The sequence below is a fragment of the Lontra canadensis genome, unplaced genomic scaffold (assembly GCF_010015895.1).
Source record: "Lontra canadensis isolate GAN:19392208 unplaced genomic scaffold, GSC_riverotter_1.0 scaffold21, whole genome shotgun sequence".
NCBI classification, from domain to species: domain Eukaryota; kingdom Metazoa; phylum Chordata; class Mammalia; order Carnivora; family Mustelidae; genus Lontra; species Lontra canadensis.
The window spans coordinates 4,114,266-4,134,457 of record NW_022631015.1 but is presented as its reverse complement, the minus strand read 5'-3'; the positions used below and the strand labels follow the sequence as shown (position 1 = coordinate 4,134,457).

The 20,192-nt window shown below is 40.7% G+C and overlaps 2 protein-coding genes across 5 annotated transcripts in view; one reads left to right on the top strand and one right to left on the bottom strand.

Moving 5' to 3' along the window:
• Positions 1 to 277: 277 nt before the first annotated feature.
• Positions 278 to 20,192, top strand: part of ECI2 (enoyl-CoA delta isomerase 2) — a 23,584-nt gene continuing 3,669 nt past the window's right edge. The window contains exons 1-8 of one of the 4 annotated variants that reach the window (XM_032861489.1): positions 278 to 372; positions 3,502 to 3,655; positions 5,533 to 5,631; positions 5,864 to 6,052; positions 8,051 to 8,120; positions 13,387 to 13,489; positions 14,543 to 14,663; positions 19,766 to 19,855. In XM_032861489.1, the coding sequence (XP_032717380.1) occupies positions 317 to 372; positions 3,502 to 3,655; positions 5,533 to 5,631; positions 5,864 to 6,052; positions 8,051 to 8,120; positions 13,387 to 13,489; positions 14,543 to 14,663; positions 19,766 to 19,855 (882 nt within the window). In that variant the 5' untranslated portion in view covers positions 278 to 316. Of the gene's footprint in view, positions 373 to 1,334; positions 1,434 to 3,273; positions 3,656 to 5,532; positions 5,632 to 5,863; positions 6,053 to 8,050; positions 8,121 to 13,386; positions 13,490 to 14,542; positions 14,664 to 19,765; positions 19,856 to 20,192 lie in introns of those variants that run through there. The other 3 variants (XM_032861488.1, XM_032861487.1, XM_032861486.1) reach the window with 3 other exon arrangements.
• Positions 16,000 to 20,192, bottom strand: part of CUNH6orf201 (chromosome unknown C6orf201 homolog) — a 20,886-nt gene continuing 16,693 nt past the window's right edge. Inside the window, exons 4-5 of the mRNA XM_032861492.1 lie at positions 16,632 to 16,717; positions 16,000 to 16,021 (exon numbers count right to left, since the gene is read on the bottom strand). Coding sequence (XP_032717383.1) covers positions 16,634 to 16,717 — 84 coding nt within the window. The 3' untranslated portion in view covers positions 16,000 to 16,021; positions 16,632 to 16,633. The remainder of the gene's footprint in view (positions 16,022 to 16,631; positions 16,718 to 20,192) is intronic.

Here is a 20,192-nt window from a genome sequence, read left to right as displayed (position 1 = left end):
GCTATGTTTTTCCGGTTCCGGCCCCGGAGGGGGCGCGCGTCCACACAGCCCATCTTAATCCCCGCGACGCGACCCGCTTGGTCTCCCGCTCCTCCTACCCCTTCCTCTTCGCCTCCCCCTCCCTACCCCACCCTCTCCCTGTCCCACCCTCTCCCTGTCCCGTCTTCACCCCGGGCCCTGGAACCGCCCCCCCTGGCCCCGCCCCCTGCCCTGACCTATCGGGTCCCGCTCCACTCCCCGCCCCTTTGCCTCCGGACCATCCAGGTTTTAGATACCATCCCAGAATTCCGCCCACGCCCCACCTTTCCGGGTAGCCATGGCTGGGGTAACCGGTCGGCTGATTCGGTGCTGGTGTCGGAGAGCGGTCGGGGGGTAAGTGCTGAGTCAGGGATCTAGGGTCGCCCGTGGGATCCCGGCGAGCAGAGGCGGTCGCCGCGCGCGGGAGCTGCTCTGTCTCTTATCTTGTCCGGGTAGCCACAGGGTTATGCTTTTATGGTTTTTCCAGGGAGGGAGTGATGGCAGGTGTCCTTAAACGCGCCCCCTCTCTTCGGCTGGGCGCGAGATGGTCTCGGTGGACGCGCGGGGAGGCCTGAGCTGCCACTTCTCCCCAGGCGTTCGCGCTCAGCTCTCCACTCGGGCCGCACAGCCCTCCACCCGGGCTGCTGCTAGGTTGCCAACCTAATTCGCTAAAACGGGGTAGAACATCTCAGCACGCTTGGCTTTCCTGCTGAATGCTGTAGAAACGCAGGCCGTTCTCCGTGTGGGGTCAGACTGCTTCCTGGGGAACACTTCTGTAGTGTTAACCCGCGGGGAGCACAAACTATGTAAAAACTGAGGTGGTGGGATTATAAATGATTTTCTCGATTTTATGTATTAAACGGTAGTGCTTCGTAATTTTTTAAAGCTCACTTTCAAATAAGTGAGTTTGTGCGTATTTTGTGAGAGCTTGCACGTTTAGGCTTTGTGATAGACATTTTGTTCTTTCGTTTTCTATTTGGAGCTTAACATACATCACGTAGGATGCAGTGTTTTTCCCTTTTTGGAGAGAAACTAATTCAGTTATTTAATGTAAAAATTATTGAAGACTTTACTGAATTACTAATTTCAGTTAGAAATTGCAAAATTACTAATTTACTGAATTACTAGTATTTCAGAGTTTGAACCTAGGGGTTCTTTATGCTCTGAAAGTCGTATTATTGCAGAGGAAGTAATCCATTGGGTGTGGGCATTATTAAAACTGTATTATTTTAATCATCCTGGATCCCACTGACTTTAACTTTATATGCCAGGGTCTTCATTGGGAACATCAATTTTTTGCTTGTGGCCTCAATACTGTGCACCGAAATTTTCTCTTCCTCTGCCTACTAAACACTCTGCCTGGTTGTGCTCGCTGTTTCTGCTCTGCTCCTAGCTCGCTGGTTAACCTTCTCAGGGTGAGTCATTATGTGTTATCAGCGCAGCTTCACAGACTAGCTTCCACAGCAGTTAGATTTCCTCTAGATAAGTCCCCCAGCTACTAAGAAGTGGCTCTTTGTCTGGAATGCCAACTACAGCTCATCTGTCTTTTTGAACCCTTCTTGTATCTTTTTTTTTTTTAAATTTTATTTTTTATAAACATATATTTTTTTCCCCAGGGGTACAGGTCTGTGAATCGCCAGGTTTACACACTTCCCCGCAATCATCATAGCACATACCCTCCCCAATGTCCATAATAACCCCATCCCCCCCAACCCCCCTCCCCCCAGCAACCCTCTGTTTTGTGAGATTAAGAGTCACTTATGGTTTATCTCCCTCCCAATCCCATCTTGCTTCAGAACCCTTCTTGTATCTTAACCCAGTCTCTCCTCCTTCTGATGTGGGAAACAAAAGCAAAAGAAAAATTAAATTTCCTTACTACTTAACAGCCCATTGACGAGTCCTTGAAACAGACAAAGCGACATTCCTCTGGGAACTCAGTTGCCTTAGTGTTAATACTTTGCTAAGGGCAAAAAGCAATCTTAAGCCCAGCCCCCAGGCTCCTGTAAGTCCACATTAACATATAAAAATTCCTTTATCTCTACCCCAAGATACATCTTGACAATCATCCCCCAAGCTTATGACCCACAGATAAACATCTGAAGGGTCTCATGACTAAGGTTTCATTAGACAGTAATAAATGACCTTTTCCTAACAATAGTTGGTCCTTGGAGGTCCTGGAAACCTTGCTTCCAAAATTCGCTGGAGACTTGGGCTATCCCTAACCCCTTTCCAACTTGAAAGAGTGTGATGAAATACATTATATGTTTATGAAAAAAAAAAAAATCTAAAAAAGAAAGAAAGTGTGTGATGGGCCACTCCTCATGACCCTGGTGCAGCTCTTTCTGCCCCCGGTCCTGTCCCTGTGCTTTAATAAAATCACCATTTTTGCACCAAAGACGTCTCAAGAATTCTTTCTTGGCCGTTAGCTCAGAACCCCAGCATCTTTCCAACATCACTTCCACCTACAGGCTGGGACACACATTTTGCTGAACAGAAAGAATTGACCTGTTAATAATTTTATACTTTGGTAATCAGCGAGGGTGATGGGTCCGTAATCAAAGGAGCAAGGGCAGACAGGATTTCTGGCTGTTAGGACACAAAAGACCAAATTCTGTGCACTTGACCTCTCAGTCTCAGTCTCCTGCTCACTTACATCTTACAGTGCCTTTCATTTACTTTCTTGCCTGTGGCAGAATTTACATGGCCATTCTCCATCCCTTGGCTTTTATCAGTATCTAATTAGAATTGCTCTAATTGCTGTGCTGGATTGTAGCTTCCTTTTCCTTTAAGATTGCTACAGTTAGCTTCTGTATTTCTTTTTTTAGGGATCATTTTGAAAACCACTGTTGGGAAGGAAGAAATTTATTCTGCCCTTTGTCCTTCCAGCCGGATTAGGAATCAAATTGACAAGAGACAGATTAATGGGAGAAAATCAAATTTCGTTTCATACCCACATGGAATCCACATAAACGTGAAATTCCAAAGATGGGCTGCATGAGGCTTACATGACTTATATTTTGAAGCTTATATTCTGAGCTAAGGAGAAGGGTTAGGAGTCTGAGGATACAAAACAGAGGAAGACCATTAGCAGGAAGGTGAGAGGAGATCTTGAGAAAACAAAGATTGTCCCATTACACAGATAAGTTTCTTAGATAAAGAGGAATCTCTGTTCATGGGTCTCTTCATGGTACAGGCTCTTCTTTCCAATGTAAACTTGGGCAGTAGATGGGGAGTCAGAGAGCTTTTCCTGTTTCTGCTGGGCTTTGCTTGCTTTTAACTCAAAATATTGCTCATGCCCAAGGGGCCCATCTTGGGACGGCCTGCCCGTGGCCCTTACACCACTAACCATGACCCTTACACCACTAACTGTTTGCAGCCATCTTGTTGTACAGGGTCAGGTACAGGGAACGTATTTCAGGAGAAACAGAGCGTTTTGGTATGTACGGATTGGCAGCCATTAGAAATCAGTCTGCCTGTCTGCAGCTCCCTGAAGGTCCCGGCACTTCAGCTGCATGTGAGCAAAACAGCAATGGGAGCCAGTCAGGAGGATTTTGAGAATGCGATGAATCAGGTGAAACTGTTGAAGGAGGACCCAGGAAATGAAGTGAAGCTCAAACTCTATGGACTCTATAAGCAGGTAAATGCCTAATGTCTGACGTAACCAAGAGACATTTTGAACCCATGGCTACTCAGATAGATCTGCCATGTGTTCTACTGAAATGCAGCTTTCATATTATGAAGGTTTGTATTGCTTCCTTTCCTCTAAAATGTGTCTACATGGGAGTTTTTGTATACTTGTCTTTGCAGTACTGTTTACAGTAAAAAGGAACCCACCAGGATCACTCTGGAGTCAGAGAGACTTAAAGAAATAACCACTGAAGGTGTAGACCTTATTTGGCTTCTGACTAGAAAAAAATCAACTGAAACACTGTTTTGAGACCACTGGGGTAATTTGTGGACTGAGTATTAGGTGATACCTAGGAGTTATTATTAAAGACACCATGGTTATATAAGAAAATGTTGATGTTCTTGAGGAATGCACACTAACTATGTAGGGCTGAAATAGAATGGCACTTTGAGAGTCACTAAAATGCGAGAAAGGAAGGAAGGAGGAAGGAAGGAAAGAAAGAAACAAAGAAAGAGAGGAAGGAAAGAAAGAAAAGGATGGACAAAGCAATTATGGCCAGAAATTGATGGTTATTGAGTTAGGTTGAGTATTTGGAATGCGTTATAATACTCTTCTATATGTTTGAAAATTTGTATAACAAATATTTCAAACTAAAATTTTTAAGTTGTGTTGTCTAAGGACAACCTTGGGAAGTCCGCTGGTTTTGGGCTCCTGTGTGTGATCTGTGTTCCTCTTCCCATGATCGGTATGAGCCTCTCTTAGTGTCCTAGAATTTGACTTTGCTCAGAAAGAGGCCAGGACTTTGTGCTTAACTTCTGGGAAGTAATCCCTAAGCCTGGAAAGGTCAGGCCTGCTAAGGAGTGTCTCTGTTGGCCTGAGTCTCACAGTGTGATTTAGAGTGAGGGCTCCTAGCTACGTAGTCAGCCATGCCTACGCCATGGAGCCCCAAATGAAAACTCTGACCACCAGAGCTTAAGTGAATTTCCCTGGTGGGCAGTACTCCCTGTGTGTTACCACACATCTGTTGTGGGGGAAGTACTGTTTCCTGACTCCAGGCTGGGTGCAGGGAGGGGGACTTGCATACCGTGTTGCCTCTCCCTCTCCAGATATCTCTTTCTTGCAGGGTGACCCTTGCCTCTTTGTCTTTGGAAAATCTATGCCTCCTCCACTGCCTTTGTTTCTCAAAGCCTCTTTCTTTTTTCCTCTTTCAGCTAATGGTGGAATTTAAAGTTTTTACAGGTGGCTACGTAAATTCATCTCAAAACATTCAGTCCACCTACTCTCAAACAAGTAAAATTTAGTTGTTTTCTATGGTTCCTCTTTGCATAGCCTTCATTTAAGTTTCTATAGGGCCAGTGGCTCTGGCACTCTCCCATCCCTGCTACCCCAGGTTCAACTCTTCTCAGTTGGCAGAAATCCACCACTGAATTCGTGGAATTTTTTTGTGCCTTTGAGTGGGTTTCAGAATATATGGTAGGTTTCCAAATGTTTGTTGCCTGATTACGTTTGAAGATAGTTTGCTTGAATATTTTGACTGTGTGTGAAAAATGGGATCATTGATACAAAACTAACTATTGGGAGTTTTTAAAAAGTACTTTGCCAAACCCCTTGTCTGACTTTGTTTTCATATTCAGGCATTTATGACTTATTTTAGGGACCGGTAGCTGATGGCACATTTTGTCTCTCTGGTCTTTTTTCTGTTGTATATTTTTAGCAGCAGCATCAAAGACAGTGCAAGGGGGAAGTTAAGATGAATTTATGTATCTTCTAAAAGTGTTTGGGAGGGGAAGGCGCATTCATGCTAGTTGTACATTTTAAATCTTAAATATTTGACCCTCTAATGTGCATGGACATGTAACTGATAATTGCCCCTCTCCTTTTCCCAGGCCACTGAAGGACCTTGTAATACACCCAAACCAGGTGTGTTTGACTTGATCAATAAGGCCAAATGGGAGGCATGGAATGCTCTTGGCAATCTGCCCAAGGTACATTTACTTTCTACTTTGCTTTTATTTTACTTGCTATATTCCTGGAGGAAGATGGGTGCTTCTCATTATTAAACCATTGTAGGTAGAACCTGCGAGATCTGGTTGGATTCTGTTGAATCAGACCTCTCTTCTTTCTTCATTGCAAGGTGCTGTTTCTTAGCGCGGTTAAGTTTCTCACAGTGCTTACTTACCGACCGAGGATTGAGGTTATTTGTCGTCTTCTCCTCAGGAAACTGCTAGGCAGAGCTATGTGGATTTGGTGTCTGGTTTGAGTTCTTCGTCTGACTCCTCTAGCCAAGCGAAGCCTGAAGCAGACAGGAAACAAGCTGGATACGAAACAGTGGTGATGACCTCTGAAGACGGCATCACAAAGATCATGTTGAACCGGCCTGCCAAAAAGAATGCATTGACCGAACAGGTAATGTGACTTGCCCTGGGAGTATGTCCTACTTTTCTTTCCTCCCTCTGTCTGTTTCACTCAACAACTAGAATGTTTCAGCATCATTGCTATTGTTGTGATCTCTTGTTTGATTTGTGTAGGAAGATTAGTAATGGTGGCTACTTCTTCATACAACCGAGTTGGGCATTTGTTATTTAGAATTTGTTGGCTTTGGGTAGGTTCTTTGTGTCCAAAAAAGCCCTGCAACTCTCCTAATGATAGAAACACAAATAAATTAAATTAATAGAAATGAAACATACATTGATATAAGAGAGTAGGTGTAGAGGTTCTCTAAGGTTGACACAGACTGTCCCCAGACTTTGCTCCTTTCATTTAGACTTGTGACTACTATTCAAGTTGCATGGGCCTTTATTTATACAAGTAGAGGGAGAAAGGAAAGAAGACCTTCATTTTAAATATAGCATAACCCAACTCTGCTTCAGATGAGCTGCTCACAAGAGCTCCTTTGATCTTTGAGTCTTTCATCAAACTACAATGATAATAAAAATAACCACTTCTACCCCTTCCCCTTGAAAAATATGTAGGTAATTAATTGGATGCTTGGTGCTGAACTGCAAGTAAAATTTGCGTGGCTATAATCCTTTTCATTGGGTTTGTCATCTATATTATAGCAGAAGGAGTCTGCTCACTTAAAATAGTGTTAAGAATTCCATGAAGTTGGATATGTGCCATTGACTTGGTAAAACATTTGATCCTCAACTTCATTGCCATTGCCTCATTTCTGTGTGATCATGATGAAGATGGTGATGATGGTGGTGATGATGGTATTGATGGTGATAATGATGATGGTGTTGATGGTGAATGATGGGGATGATGGTGGTGATGAAGATGGTAGTGATGGTGATGGTGGTAATGATAGTGATGATGATGATGGTGATATGAATGATGGTAGTGGTGATAATGGTGATGGTCGTGATCATGGTGGTGGTGATGGTGATGATGGTGATGATAGTGATGATGGTGGTGATAATAATAGCAGCTGCTCTTTGCAGAGTGCCTAGTGTGTGTCAGCACTTTCCACACAGAGATTTCCTTAATTCCCACAAGGGTCCTTCTAATACTATTTAACAATAAAATAAGTAGGAATGTGCTCAAGTTCCCATAACTAATAAGCTGGAAAACCTAAATTAAAACCCTAATATATCCATGTCATAATTCTAGCTCTGGCCAGTTACCCAGTCATGCTGTGTCATCATAACCATAATAATAATAATGGAGTTATTTCCTCATTTCCTCCCTCAGTGAATACAACTTCACCTTTACTTGTCTATTATGTCAAGTCCGTATTTTCTTTTCACTATCTGTGTATCCATAAATACCAACCCTCTTCATCATTCTCTCCTACACCGATGTCTTATCTGAGGTAGAAATGACACCAGTGCATTAAAAACTGTAACAACAGCACCTCCCAAGATTTTCACAGACATTGCTAATTTAAAATATTGGACCCATTGTCTTCAGCTACCATTACATGTCTTGAAATCCCAGCCTTTAACACTTTCCAGACTGCCTGGGACATGCATGCTCTTTTTTGAGGTCAAAGCTGACAAACTGCTTCATGGAAATCTTCCCCTGGCCGCCTCCCATCCCACCCACGCTGGATATCAGTGCTTCCTCCAAGCTGTCTGCCATGATGTACTTTCCACCCAGTTTAGAGTTCCCCCTCTCTATTAATTCCAAAAGCTCAAGGACTAGGTCTTATCTGTTCACTTTTGGGGAAAGGTGGATATATCCCCCAGTGTCCACAAGAGCACATGGTATGTAACACACCAAGTAATTGTAAAAGGATTGAAAATCCTTTCAACTGTATTGGGCTGCCTTTTTAGTTATGTAAATACAACCAGCATCACAGTTGGCGCTTTGCAGAGGACAGGCTTACAGACTGACTTAGTGAATCCCACACGATGGTTGTCATTTTCAGAGTTCCTTTCTTTTTCTTGTCTCCCCCTTTCACAGATGTATCAAGAAATCATACTTGCACTTGAAGCCGCAAGCAAGGATGACTCTACCATAACTGTTTTAACAGGTAAGACATTTTCTTGAATTTCTTAATAATTAAATTTACTTTGGAGGATTTCTAACCAGATAGGAAACTGAGCAAATAGCTCTGAGGTCTTTTCCAGTACTGAGATTTTTTTTTTTTTAAGTTTTTATTTATTTATTTGACACAGAGAGATCACAAGTAGTTAGAGAGGCAGGCAGAGAGAGGGGGGGGAAGCAGGCTTCCTGCTGAGCAGAGAGCCTGATGCGGGGCTTCATCCCAGGACCCTGAGATCATGACCTGAGCCGAAGGCAGAGGCTTAACCCACTGAGCCACCCAGGCACCCTGAGATACTCTCTCCTTTTTAAAGTTGGTTTGTTTTTTTTTTTTAGTTTTTAATTTCTTCTAAGCATTCTTGCAACAAACCCAATAAAGTTAGGCCCTATGATTACTTATTTTATAGGTGAGAACACTGAAAACTTAAGTTTTAATAAATAGTGCCTTTATTATTGTTATTTTCTATATATTCTCCACTTTTGGTTTCTATTTCCTCTTTGATCCAAGCATTACATAATAATGTTAATTTCTTAGAGTTCCAGAAAGGCTTTTTTGTTGTTGTTGTTGTTGTTTATTTTGTTGGTTGGTTTTTGGTTTTCCATTTCTGTTATTGATTCCTGGTTTCACTTAATTATAATCAGATGATCAGTTTTACGAGATTTACTATCTCTCTATCTATCTATCTATTTATTTATTTATTTTGGAATGGAGGAGTAGGCAGGGGAGGGAGGGAAAGACCAAATCTTAAACAGGTCCCATACACAGTACAGAGCTTGACACTGGGCTCAATCTCATGACCCTGAGAACCGAGCTGAAATCAAGAGTTGGACACATCTGACTGAGCCACCCAGGTGCCCCACTAGATTTACTTTTTAAAAATCTATTAAGCGTGGGGCGCCTGGGTGGCTCAGGTTAAAGCCTCTGCCTTCGGCTCAGGTCATGATCTCAGGGTCCTGGGATGGAGCCCCGCATCAGGCTCTCTGCTCAGCAGGGAGCCTGCTTCCCCCTCTCTCTCTACCTGCCTCTCTGCCTACTTGTGATCTCTGTCTGTCAAATAAATAAATATAATCTTAAAAAAAAAATCTATTAAGTTTTGTGTATATAGCTCCATATTGAACTCTCTACCTTGAAGATAAAGAACTGGAAAATGGCCAACTTTTTATATCATCCAGGAACTATTCAAAAATAAGTTCATTCTTTGAAGATACAGAGTTAAAAATATATGTTAGACTGACCTTTTCAATTTATGTTAGATTCCCCATTTCTGGTTTTGTCTTCTAATTAATCTTAGACTGAAAAAAGTGAAGGCATTTATTGCTATTATGTTTCTTTCACTTTCTCCTTCATGTCAAAAAAATTGCTTTAAAGCAAGTTTTTATCTTATTGACACTAAAAGACTTGTGAATAGTTATCCTTTATTATAAAATGGTCATCTTTTGTCTCACTTAAGGCTTCCTGCCTTGAAATCAACCTCGTTGAATATTAATGCCTTGATACTATTTGCACTTGCCTGGCAAAATTTTACCCATCCGTTTAGCTTTCTGTCTTTCTGAATTACTTTTTTACAGTCTGCGTCTCATAGAACACATTGTTGGATTTTTTTCCCTCGTTGATCCAGTCTGAATTTAATTTTTTTTTTTTTTTTTTTTTTTTTTTTGGTAAAGGCCCCTTTACCTGTTTTGATTTATGTATATGACAGATCTGTTAGTTTTTAGTTCTGCATCTTACATATACTTATTACTTACGTTTCCTTTGACTGTTATTTTTTACTTCGTGATCTGGTTTGGACTTGGTGTTTGCTTTACTTCTCATGGTTTGAAAGGTTTTTTTCCTGCTTTTAGTAATTGCTGTTACAGCGTTGCATGGTACCCATCAATATCTCTAGCTCGTCTGACTCCCCTTGGACAGTGTCTCTTGGTTGCCCCTATGAGAGGCGAGGAAGGGAGCACGCATTTCCCAGTGCTCCTCAGACCTCTCTTCTAAGTATGTGTTCTGCTAAGTAGTGTTCCATTATCTTCTTGCATAGAATGTTGCCCTGGAGAAGTTTGAGGCTACCATTAATTTTGTTTTTATAAGATCTTTTTATTCCCCCTAGAAGACCAGGGGGTACTTTCCCATTCTTTATCACTTTTTCATAGAACATATGTATCCTGTGAAAACTCATTAGTAAGGCCTTGTTTTAAGTTTTCTTTGATAGTATCTCTGAATGTTTTTGTTTTAGTTGATCTGTTCTTTTTGAAAGAAATTCTAGTTATAGAAAAAATGTCTTGGTCTGCTGGGACTCTTATCTTTTATTGTCTCTGAATTCTTAACTCTTGTCTTCTGTTGCTTTGCTCACTATTCTCAATCCTGTACTCTGATCGCATTTTAGCAATGCCTGTCCTTTTTATGGCCTCTGATGCCATCATTCTTTAGTGGTTGTGATTTTCTATCTTTCTTCCTGAATGCTCCCAGGCATTTTTCTTTTCTTTCTCTCATCCGTCACTTCTGTTTTGAGTCCAAAGAAAAGTTCAGCTGTTAATTTTTTATATATATGTTGGAGACCAGCATAACAATGTGTTTGGAAAAAAAGCTTTATTACTCATAAAATTATTGAAAATATTATTAATGACACCATTTGTTCCTGATAGTAATGCAAGAAAAAGAACGAATTTATTAGATAAAAATACTGCCAATAACAAATATAGCTCTTTGTTTCTCAGTTCCCCAGATATAACTGAAGCCCTACTACAAAACAAATATGTCTTCTGAATTTTTCTTTTGAAACTTGCCCTTGAGCCCATTCTAGTGTGTCTCTACCTTTTGCTTAGATTCCCACTCTGACCTTTGTATCATTAAATCCAGGGCCATTTTTCAGCCTTCATCTGTCTTCTCCCCCTTCTTAAACCTCTGTCTTCCCTAGGCTTCCCTAGGTCTGCCCTCCAGTCTGCTGTCTCTGATCTGCTGTCTCTGATCTCCTTTGCAGGTTCATCCTCTATGTGGTCATCAGAAGGGAGGGTTCCTGAAAGCTTAGTTCTAGGCACTGTTCTCTTCTCACTTCTTGTTCTCCCTGGACCCTGCATCCATGCCCTCTCTCCAACAAAAATCCATACGCTGGTGCTTCCCCGCTTGGTATCTCTTGCGTCAAGACACTCCCCAGGGCTCCCATCCAGTATATCCAACTGGCATTTCTTCATAGGTGTTACCCCCCACGTCTTTTCTCTCTGGAGCTTTCTCAGTATTCCAAATCACAGTGGGTGGCTCCACATTTGCCCTGTTACATGGACCAGAATCCTAACATTCATGATTGACCTTGTCCCTCTCTCACCTCCTATGTCCAATCTAATCCTATTTCCTGTCATCAGTAGCCCATTGTTCTCTGTCCTCTGCACTAGTCCAAGCTACCATGGACTCTTACCTGAACTGAAACAGTCCCTATCTCATCTTTCTGATTGCCTTTTGTCCTCCTCTCTCCCTTGCCTTGTCCAGTCTCAGAGATCCAATAGAATCTTTTTCCAAATAAAAATCTTATTCCTCACCCAGTTAAAAATTGTTACCAAGACAATTCAGTGGAAAGAGAAAAATCTTTTGACAAATGATGCCAGAGCAACTAAATACCCATATGGGGGAAAATGAACTTCAACCCCATCTTACACCCTATACAAAATCTAATTTAAAAGTTATGTAAGCATAAAACCCAGAAACTTAAAGCTTCTAGAAGAAAACAATCTCTTTGTGACCTTGAGGTAGGCAGAGATTTCTTGGACAGGATGCAAAAAGCATTAGCTATAAAAGAAACTATTTACAACTTGGACTTCATCAGAATTTAAAATATTTGCTTATCAAAGATAATAGTAAGAAAATGAATATACAGGTACTACAGGCTGGGGTAGGGGACTGTTTGTTCTATATAAATTGGATTAAGGATTATTACCCAGAATATATAAAGAACTTGTTAGAAATTAACAGTTAACAACCAGATTTAAAAATGAGATAAAGGACTTGGACACCTCATAAAAGAAGATAACACAGATTGCCAATAAATACATGAAAAGGTGCTCAATATCATTAGCCTTCAGAGAAATGGAAATTAAAGTCAGTGAGATATTTCACCCAGTAGAATGACTAAAATCTAAAAGATAGACAAACATGAAATGTTGGTGATGATTCCGAGCAACTGGGACCTCTCCACATTTCTCAGATGAGATTGCTTCAGAAAACTGGCAGCTTTTTATGGAATAAAACCTCTGCCAGCTCATTGACATATCAGTCCACTCCTAAGCAATTAGTTCAGCTAAATTGAGCAGGTATTCACTGAATGATTTGTAATCTAGTTCACAGGAGCCAAAAACAACTCGTGTCCACCAGCAGACGAATGAACAAAGTCTTGACATATGGTGGACTACTACGCAGCAATATAAAGGAATGGAGAACTGATTCGAGAACATAGGTGAATCTTTAAGACACAGTTCAGCAAAGAGAACACAGACACAAGAGTCCATATAGAATTCCTCGTATAAAATTTCTAAAATAGGCAAAAGTATTCTACGGTGATTGAAGTCAGAAAGTGGTTGTGTCAGGGCAGGGTGGGGTGGGATGGCTGGAAAGGAGCTTAAGGGAACTTTCTGGGATGGTAGAAAGGTCTTATATCTTGTTTCAGATGGTGATCACGCAGGTATTTGCCATCATCAAAAATCTTTGAACTGAATGTTTAAAATTGGTGTTCTTGTCTGTAAATTATGCTTTAACACAAAACACCTTCAGTGGTGTCAAAAAGTCTTAATGGATCAGCAAAGCCCTGAATGGTCCATACTGCCTGTCCTCCTCCTACACCAGCTTCCCCTCTGGCTTTTTCTGCTCTGGCACAGTGGCCAGAATTAGCCCTTTTCACAGGATCTTTGCACATGCTGTTCCCTCTGCATGAATTCTTCCTACCCTTCTTCTTCTAGCTAACCTTGCCTGTCCTTCAGATCTCAGTTCAGTTTTTCCTTCCTTAGAAACACCCCTCTTTAAACCTTCAGGTTAAAACAGATCCTCTGTTAGACTCTGTCATATCATCATTGAGTACTTCTCCTTTGTATCAGAGTTGTATTATCTACATTTGTTTGTATGTTTCTAGATCAATGTCCAGCTTACTCACCTGTCTGTAAATTAGGACAAGAGCCATGTCTGGTTCACAAGTGTATTTGCAGTGCTTGCTATAGAGCCCGGCACATGGCAGATACTCAGTAATTACAGAATGAATGAATGGTGAATCTGTTGATTTCATTTACAGGAAACGGAGATTATTACTCTAGTGGAAATGACCTGACCAATTTCACTAATATTCCTCCTGATGGTGTAGAGGCGAAAGCTAAAAATAGTGCCATTTTACTGAGGTAAGAGTGACATTTGTCTGATCCCAGCAGACTTGTTCATATTCATCAAAGTGGCATTTAGTCCAGCAGAAGTTGATAAATGCCTCTTTGTGTCAGTGTCATTAATGCGACTTGGACAAGCGCATTTCTCCAGACCGCCTCTATCAGTTGTGGGCACTTATTCTATCACTTTAACTGCTGTTTCCCATTCATCCTGCTGCTCTACGTGAGGTTCAATTAGAAAGCATAAAAGTTAACTACAGTTGTAAAAAAAAGTTCTCTCATACTGAAGCAGGGAGATTTAGCAAATTCTCATCCAGCTAGAAAAATGCATGATTTCCATGTTTGCTGGTAATGGGACATGTGAAGTACTCTCAGCACAGAGGACATGAAGGCCTCTCTCTCCTTAACTCATGTATCCCTTCCGGGTTCCTGATTCCCATGAGCTATAATATTGCAACATATGCTCAGCCAGCCATCCCAATCTCCCAAGTCTGCAGCTGACCTACAGCCCTGACTGGCTGAGGTTGAACCAAGGTCAAGCATAGAGGACTCAGTCTATGAGTTTCCATCAAATGCCATCTACATGGGTGTCCAGGCTGGCCAGAGTTCATTTCAGACTCATGCTATCTTCCTTACTGTACTTCAGTCATGCTGTGTTGGGACATTGTTTATTATCATTACTGTGTTCAATTAGCCAGCATATAGTAAGTACATCATTAGTTTTTGATGTAGTGTTTAACAATTCATTAGTTGCATATAACACCTAGTGCTCATCGCCAAATGTGCCCTCCTTAGTACCCATCACCTGGTTACCTCAACCTCCCACCCCCTCCCTTCTGTTGTAACCCTCAGTTTGGTTCCCAGGGTCCAGAGTCTCTCATGGTTTGTCTCCCTCTCTGATTTCTTCCCATTCAGTTTTCCCTCCCTTCCCCTATGGTCCTCTGCTCTATTCTTTATGTTCTACATATGAGTGAAACCATATGATAATTGTTCTTCGTTGCTCGACTTATTTCACTTAGCATAATCTCCTCCAGCTCATTTAACTATGCTTTTGTATTTCCATTTCTGTAGGGATTTTGTAGGCTCTTTCATAGATTTTCCTAAGCCTCTGGTTGCCGTGGTCAACGGTCCAGCTGTGGGAATCTCCGTCACCGTTCTCGGGCTATTTGATCTTGTGTACGCGACCGACAGGGTGAGCGAGCTCCCAGCAACATAGAAAGTCATGGAGTAAAAATGAGGTCCTCTGAATTCTCTTTTATTGTTGGCTGTTAGTAAATGTATCGCACGATTTATAGTAGAATGGACTAAATTTTGCTTTTTCCCAAAGAATTACTCTTAGTTTAATTTGAAATTGTTTTATTTATTCTTCATTACTAACTTTGGTTTTCCTAAACACCAGTATTGTTGTGAACACTGTTCCAACTATTTTGGTTCTATATTCTAATCAGATTATGTAACAGTTCCTCAACTTTTGATTTTCCAATTAATTTAAAATAGGAGATTCCTGAAAGCTGGCTATTGGTGGGGTGGGGGGGGAAACAGTATTTTTGCATGTTCTGCAAGTGCATAGTTTGATACCTTTTTCCTTGTAAACAAATTCCAGAGTTTCGAATTTTAGAATATTAGAATTTTTTAATAAGAAGGGGTTTTAAAGGACTATCTACCCTCACTCCCTTTGCAGATAAATGAAAGCTCAAGTTACTTACCTAAACGGTTTAGTGTTGTGTTCACCATTGAATTGCATTGATTTTAGTTTCTGTTCTTACTATAGTATTAATGTATATCATAGTAGAAGATAAAATTTTGAAAAATCTGGAAAAGCACGAAGGGCTAAGTTAAAAATCACTTCTTAGCTTACCATTTAGACATAACCAGTCCCTGACTGCTGAACCCTAGGCTCTCTCCAATTCTGTCATTATAAACAAAGATGTGATGACCATGTATCTTAGAACTTTTACTGTAGAACTAATAATCGCTTTTAGGGTTATCGATTCTTAGAGTACTTTTTGCTTATGCAGTGGTACAGTTTCCTGCTCTACGACCTTATGGGAAACATTTGATTTTTACCACTGAAGAGATACCTAGTTTTGTCTGAAGGTGTTTTCTCTGATAGACATGACCATATTTTAAGATCTTTATCTCTTGAGTTCATCTTTTTTTTTTTTTTAACTGGTTTCAGTTTGATTGGATTGGGCATCTTGTCAGACCTAATTGTTTTTAATAATAATTGTCCCATGAAAATAACAAGTGAGATTCTAGGTGCCAGGCTGCCTAACCTTCATAGGTAGAAGCTTTTGCTGAAAGGCAGAAATCAATAGCCTGAGGTCACATCATGTATGTTAGAGGACTGATTGATCACCTGGTCTTGTCCAGGGGTGGGGTCAGGAGGTCCTGACCTGAACTTAAGGATCTCATTCTTCAGCACTTAGAAGGCAGATACATCATCCTATTTGAATATTCTCCAGATTCTCCCTCAGAATTTAAAATGACTGTCACATCCATCATCTTTTCAAGATATCTAGGACTTCGGTCCTATGATACAAAATGGAACTGAAATAGAAAGAAAACATATGTAGATATTTTCAGTGCTAAAACATTTGGCCCAGAGTAAAATATTTGACAAATAGTGACCACTGCTGACCAACTGAATTAAAAGAAGGTTCAATTTAAAATCAGAGATACAGAAGAACCAACCTGTGGAGAGGAATGTATTTTACAGGATTTACCATTATTGGCTTCTTAAACAAATACCATATTAAATGTGGGTTTAATACTCTTACAACCAGATTATTCTTTATTATGGGCAAGATGCAAGAGTTAACAATGCCCATTAGCTTCTTTGTTGGCAAATCATACATTTCCCCTATGAGGTAATAAAAGGGTAGAAATCATAAAAATACTATTTGAGTGCCCACCACATCCTGGGCCCTCTGTTGATGCACATGATGTGTACTCACTTACGCACACAGCACCCTATGAGATAGGTACTTCGTCTCCATTTTATAAAGGAGTCTACTGTGGCACGAAGAGGCTAAGAAGCTTCTAGAGTCACCAAGCAGTCAGATGCCAGAGCCTGACCCTTAATTACATTTACTGCTCTATTTCTGAAAAGAAGTTAAATGCTGCTTACTGTCAGTTCTGCACATACCTGTTTGTGGCCCTTTAGCTACAGTTGACGTTTTCTTTCACTTTCCTCTTACACTCCTTAGGCTGTGACTTCTCAGTACATCTTCTTGAATAAGCTTGCTTTTGGGGGGAGGGAGTGATAAGTGACATTAGTAACTTTTTATTTGATATTTTCATTTTTACTTATATGCTGTGTATATTATATATTTATGTTTTCTAACAATATTCATTAAGAAAGAGCACCATATCTGATTATGGATGTGAGGTCTAAATGTTCTGCATACATATTGTCAATTATAAATTGATTTCCTTTCATAAGTACTTCTCATTCATCAAGAAATACACAAAAATATTTCTTAAATAAAAAAAAGGAGCAGGGGGCATCTAGGTGGTGCAGTTGGTTGAGTTTCTGACTCTTGGTTTCAGCTTAGGTTATGATCTCCGGGATATGAGATCCATCCCTGTGTCAGGCTCCGCACTCACAGGGGGTCTGCTTGAGAGTCTCTCTCCCTCTGCGCCTCCCCCTCCCCAAATAGGTGAATAAATCTTTAAAAAAAGAAAAACAAGGGGCGCCTGGGTAGCTCAGTTAGCTAATTATCCAACTCTTGATCTCAGCTTAGGTCTTAATCTCAGGGTTACGAGTTCAGGCCCCTCACTGGGCTTCATGCTGGGCTTGCAATCTACTTTAAAACAAAAACAAAAACTCAAGATGACTCTATGGTCTAAATAACCAGCATTGAAATAGATTCTTGTGTTTAAAGCAGTTCAATAAAACCTCTCTGAGGTAAAATCAAGACAGATGACAGCTGAGGAAACAATTTTCCAGGTGATATTATCAAAGGTAATTTCTCTAATATATATATATGTATATATATATATTTTTTTTTTTGTACAGGGTTTTTTTTTTTTTTTTTTATTATTTTTAATTTTTTTTTTTTTTTTTTCCCTTTTTTTTTTTTTTTTTAATTTTATTTTTTATAAACATATTTTTTTTTCCCCAGGGGTACAGGTCTGTAAATCCCCAGGTTTACACACTTCACCGCACTCACCATAGCACATACCCTCCCCATTGTCCATAATAACCCCCCCCCCCCAACCCCCCTCCCCCCAGCAACCCTCAGTTTGTTTTGTGAGATTAAGAGTCACTTATGGTTTATCTCCCTCCCAATCCCATCTTGCTTCATTTACTCTTCTCCTATCCCCTTAACCCCCATGTTGCATCTCTTCTCCCTCATATCAGGGAGATCATATGATAGTTGTCTTTCTCCGATTGACTTATTTCGCTAAGCATGATACCCTCTAGTTCCATCCACGTCATCGCAAATGGCAAGATTTCATTTCTTTTGATGGCTGCATAGTATTCCATTGTGTATATATACCACATCTTCTTTATCCATTCGTCTGTTGATGGACATCTAGGTTCTTTCCATAGTTTGGCTATTGTAGACATTGCTGCTATAAACATTCGGGTGCATGTGCCCCTTCGGATCACTACGTTTGTATCTTTAGGGTAAATACCCAGCAGTGCAATTGCTGGGTCATAGGGTAGTTCTATTTTCAACATTTTGAGGATGTCCTTCAGCGGAACAGACTTTTAAAAGTCCTGATTTTGTGCTCCGTTGCTCCGCCGCTTGCCGGGAGCCGGCCCCTCCCCCCACGGTCTATCTTCTCGTCGCTTTGGATTCACTTCTCCGCCAGTCCTACCTTTCAGAAAGTGGTTGATTTTCTGTTTCTAGAATTGCTGTTCTTCTTCTCTTCGATCTCCCGTTGGATTTGTAGGTGTTTGCAATCTTCAGATAAGTCTCAGCCTGCTACTTCTCCGCCATCTTGACTCCTCCCCTCTCTAATATATTTTTTAAAAATACATTTTATGAAGTGATAGATCAACAACTTGATGTAAAAATGGGCAATGGAGAGGGATACATAGCTCACAAAAAATAAAGTATAAATGGCTCCTTAAAACATAGGAAAAAGACCCTATTAAGAACCTATTACAATCAGAATATGTAAAGAACCACAAGTCAGTAATAGAAAGACAACTTACTAACTTAAAAATAGTGGGCAAAGTATTATAAGGGTTACTTCACCAAAGAAGATAGAAAAAGAGCTAACAAGGGGCGCCTGGGTGGCTCAGTGGGTAAAGCCTCTGCCTTCGACTCAGGTCATGATCCCAGGATTCAGGGATCAAGCCCCGCATCAGGCTCTCTGCTCAGCAGGGAGCCTGCTTCCCTTCCTCTCTGCCTGCTGCTCTGCCTACTTGTGATCTCTTGTCTGTCAAATAAATAAATAAAATCTTTAAAAAAAAAAAAAAAGAAAGAGCTAATAAGCACATGAAAAGATGCTCACCATCATTAGTCATTACAGAAATGTAATTTAAAACCACAAGCCACTATTACACACCTACCAGGGCAGTTCAGGTTAAGACAACTGACAATAACAAGGTTTAGCCAGGATGTGGAGCAACTGGAATCATTCACTGCTGGGGGGAGTGTTACATGATACACCATGCTGGAAATTCTTTTGTTGGTCTTAGACCACAGTTTACCACACATCCCAGCAGTTCCACCCCTACGTATTTACCCAGGAGAACTGAAAACACGCTCATGCAGAGACCTGTGTACAAGTTTTTATTCATCATAGCCAAAATACTAGAAGTAACATCAGTGGCTTCAACTGGTGAGTGGATACAGGAACTGCGCTGTCCATACGATGGAATTCTACTCAGAAATGACAAGGAACGAGCCACCAGTACAGTAGCGTGGTGATTCTCAAAAAGTCATGCTAAGAACCAACGGCTACAGAATGCATGATTCCATTTATATTACATTCTAGAGAAGGCAAAACAAGGGACAGAAAACAGATGGCAGTGGTGGTTTGAGGGTGTCAGGCATGGATTGACTCCAGAGGACACAAGAAGCCCTTTGGGGAGATGGAGATAATTCTACATCTTGACATGGTGGTGGCTACGTCACCATGTACCTTCCTTAGAACTCACCAAGCTGCATATCTAAGAGTGAACTTTGTGTTCGATAATACCACAGCAACCCTAATTTAAACAAAACAAAAACAAAACTTCCTCAATTTAGTATCATGAGGATATATACAAATAGTGATTTTTTAAAATCACATAAAAAAAATTGTCTTTCTTTTCTTTTTTTCTCCAAATAGGCAACATTTCACACTCCTTTTAGTCACCTTGGCCAAACTCCAGAAGGTTGTTCCTCTTACACTTTTCCGAAGATAATGGGCACAGCCAAGGTAACTCTTGGAAACATTCAAAATAAGTTGTAATAAGTAACCTCTGAGGGCGCCTGGGTGGTTCGGTTGGTTAAGCATCTGACTCTTGATTTTGGCTTGGGTCATAATCTCAGGGTCCTGGGATCAAGTACCGTGTCAGGATCCGCACTCAGCAGGCACCTGCTTGAGGATTCTCTCTCTCCCTCTGCCCCAACCCCACTTAAACTCTCTCTCTCTCAAATAAATAAATCTTTTAAAAAAGTAACCTCTGTTCAAAAAGTAATTCTATACTCTTTTCTTTCCCTTGATAATCTAGACAGAAGAAAAGTGAGTTATTTGCTCCTCAACTCTAAAAGTT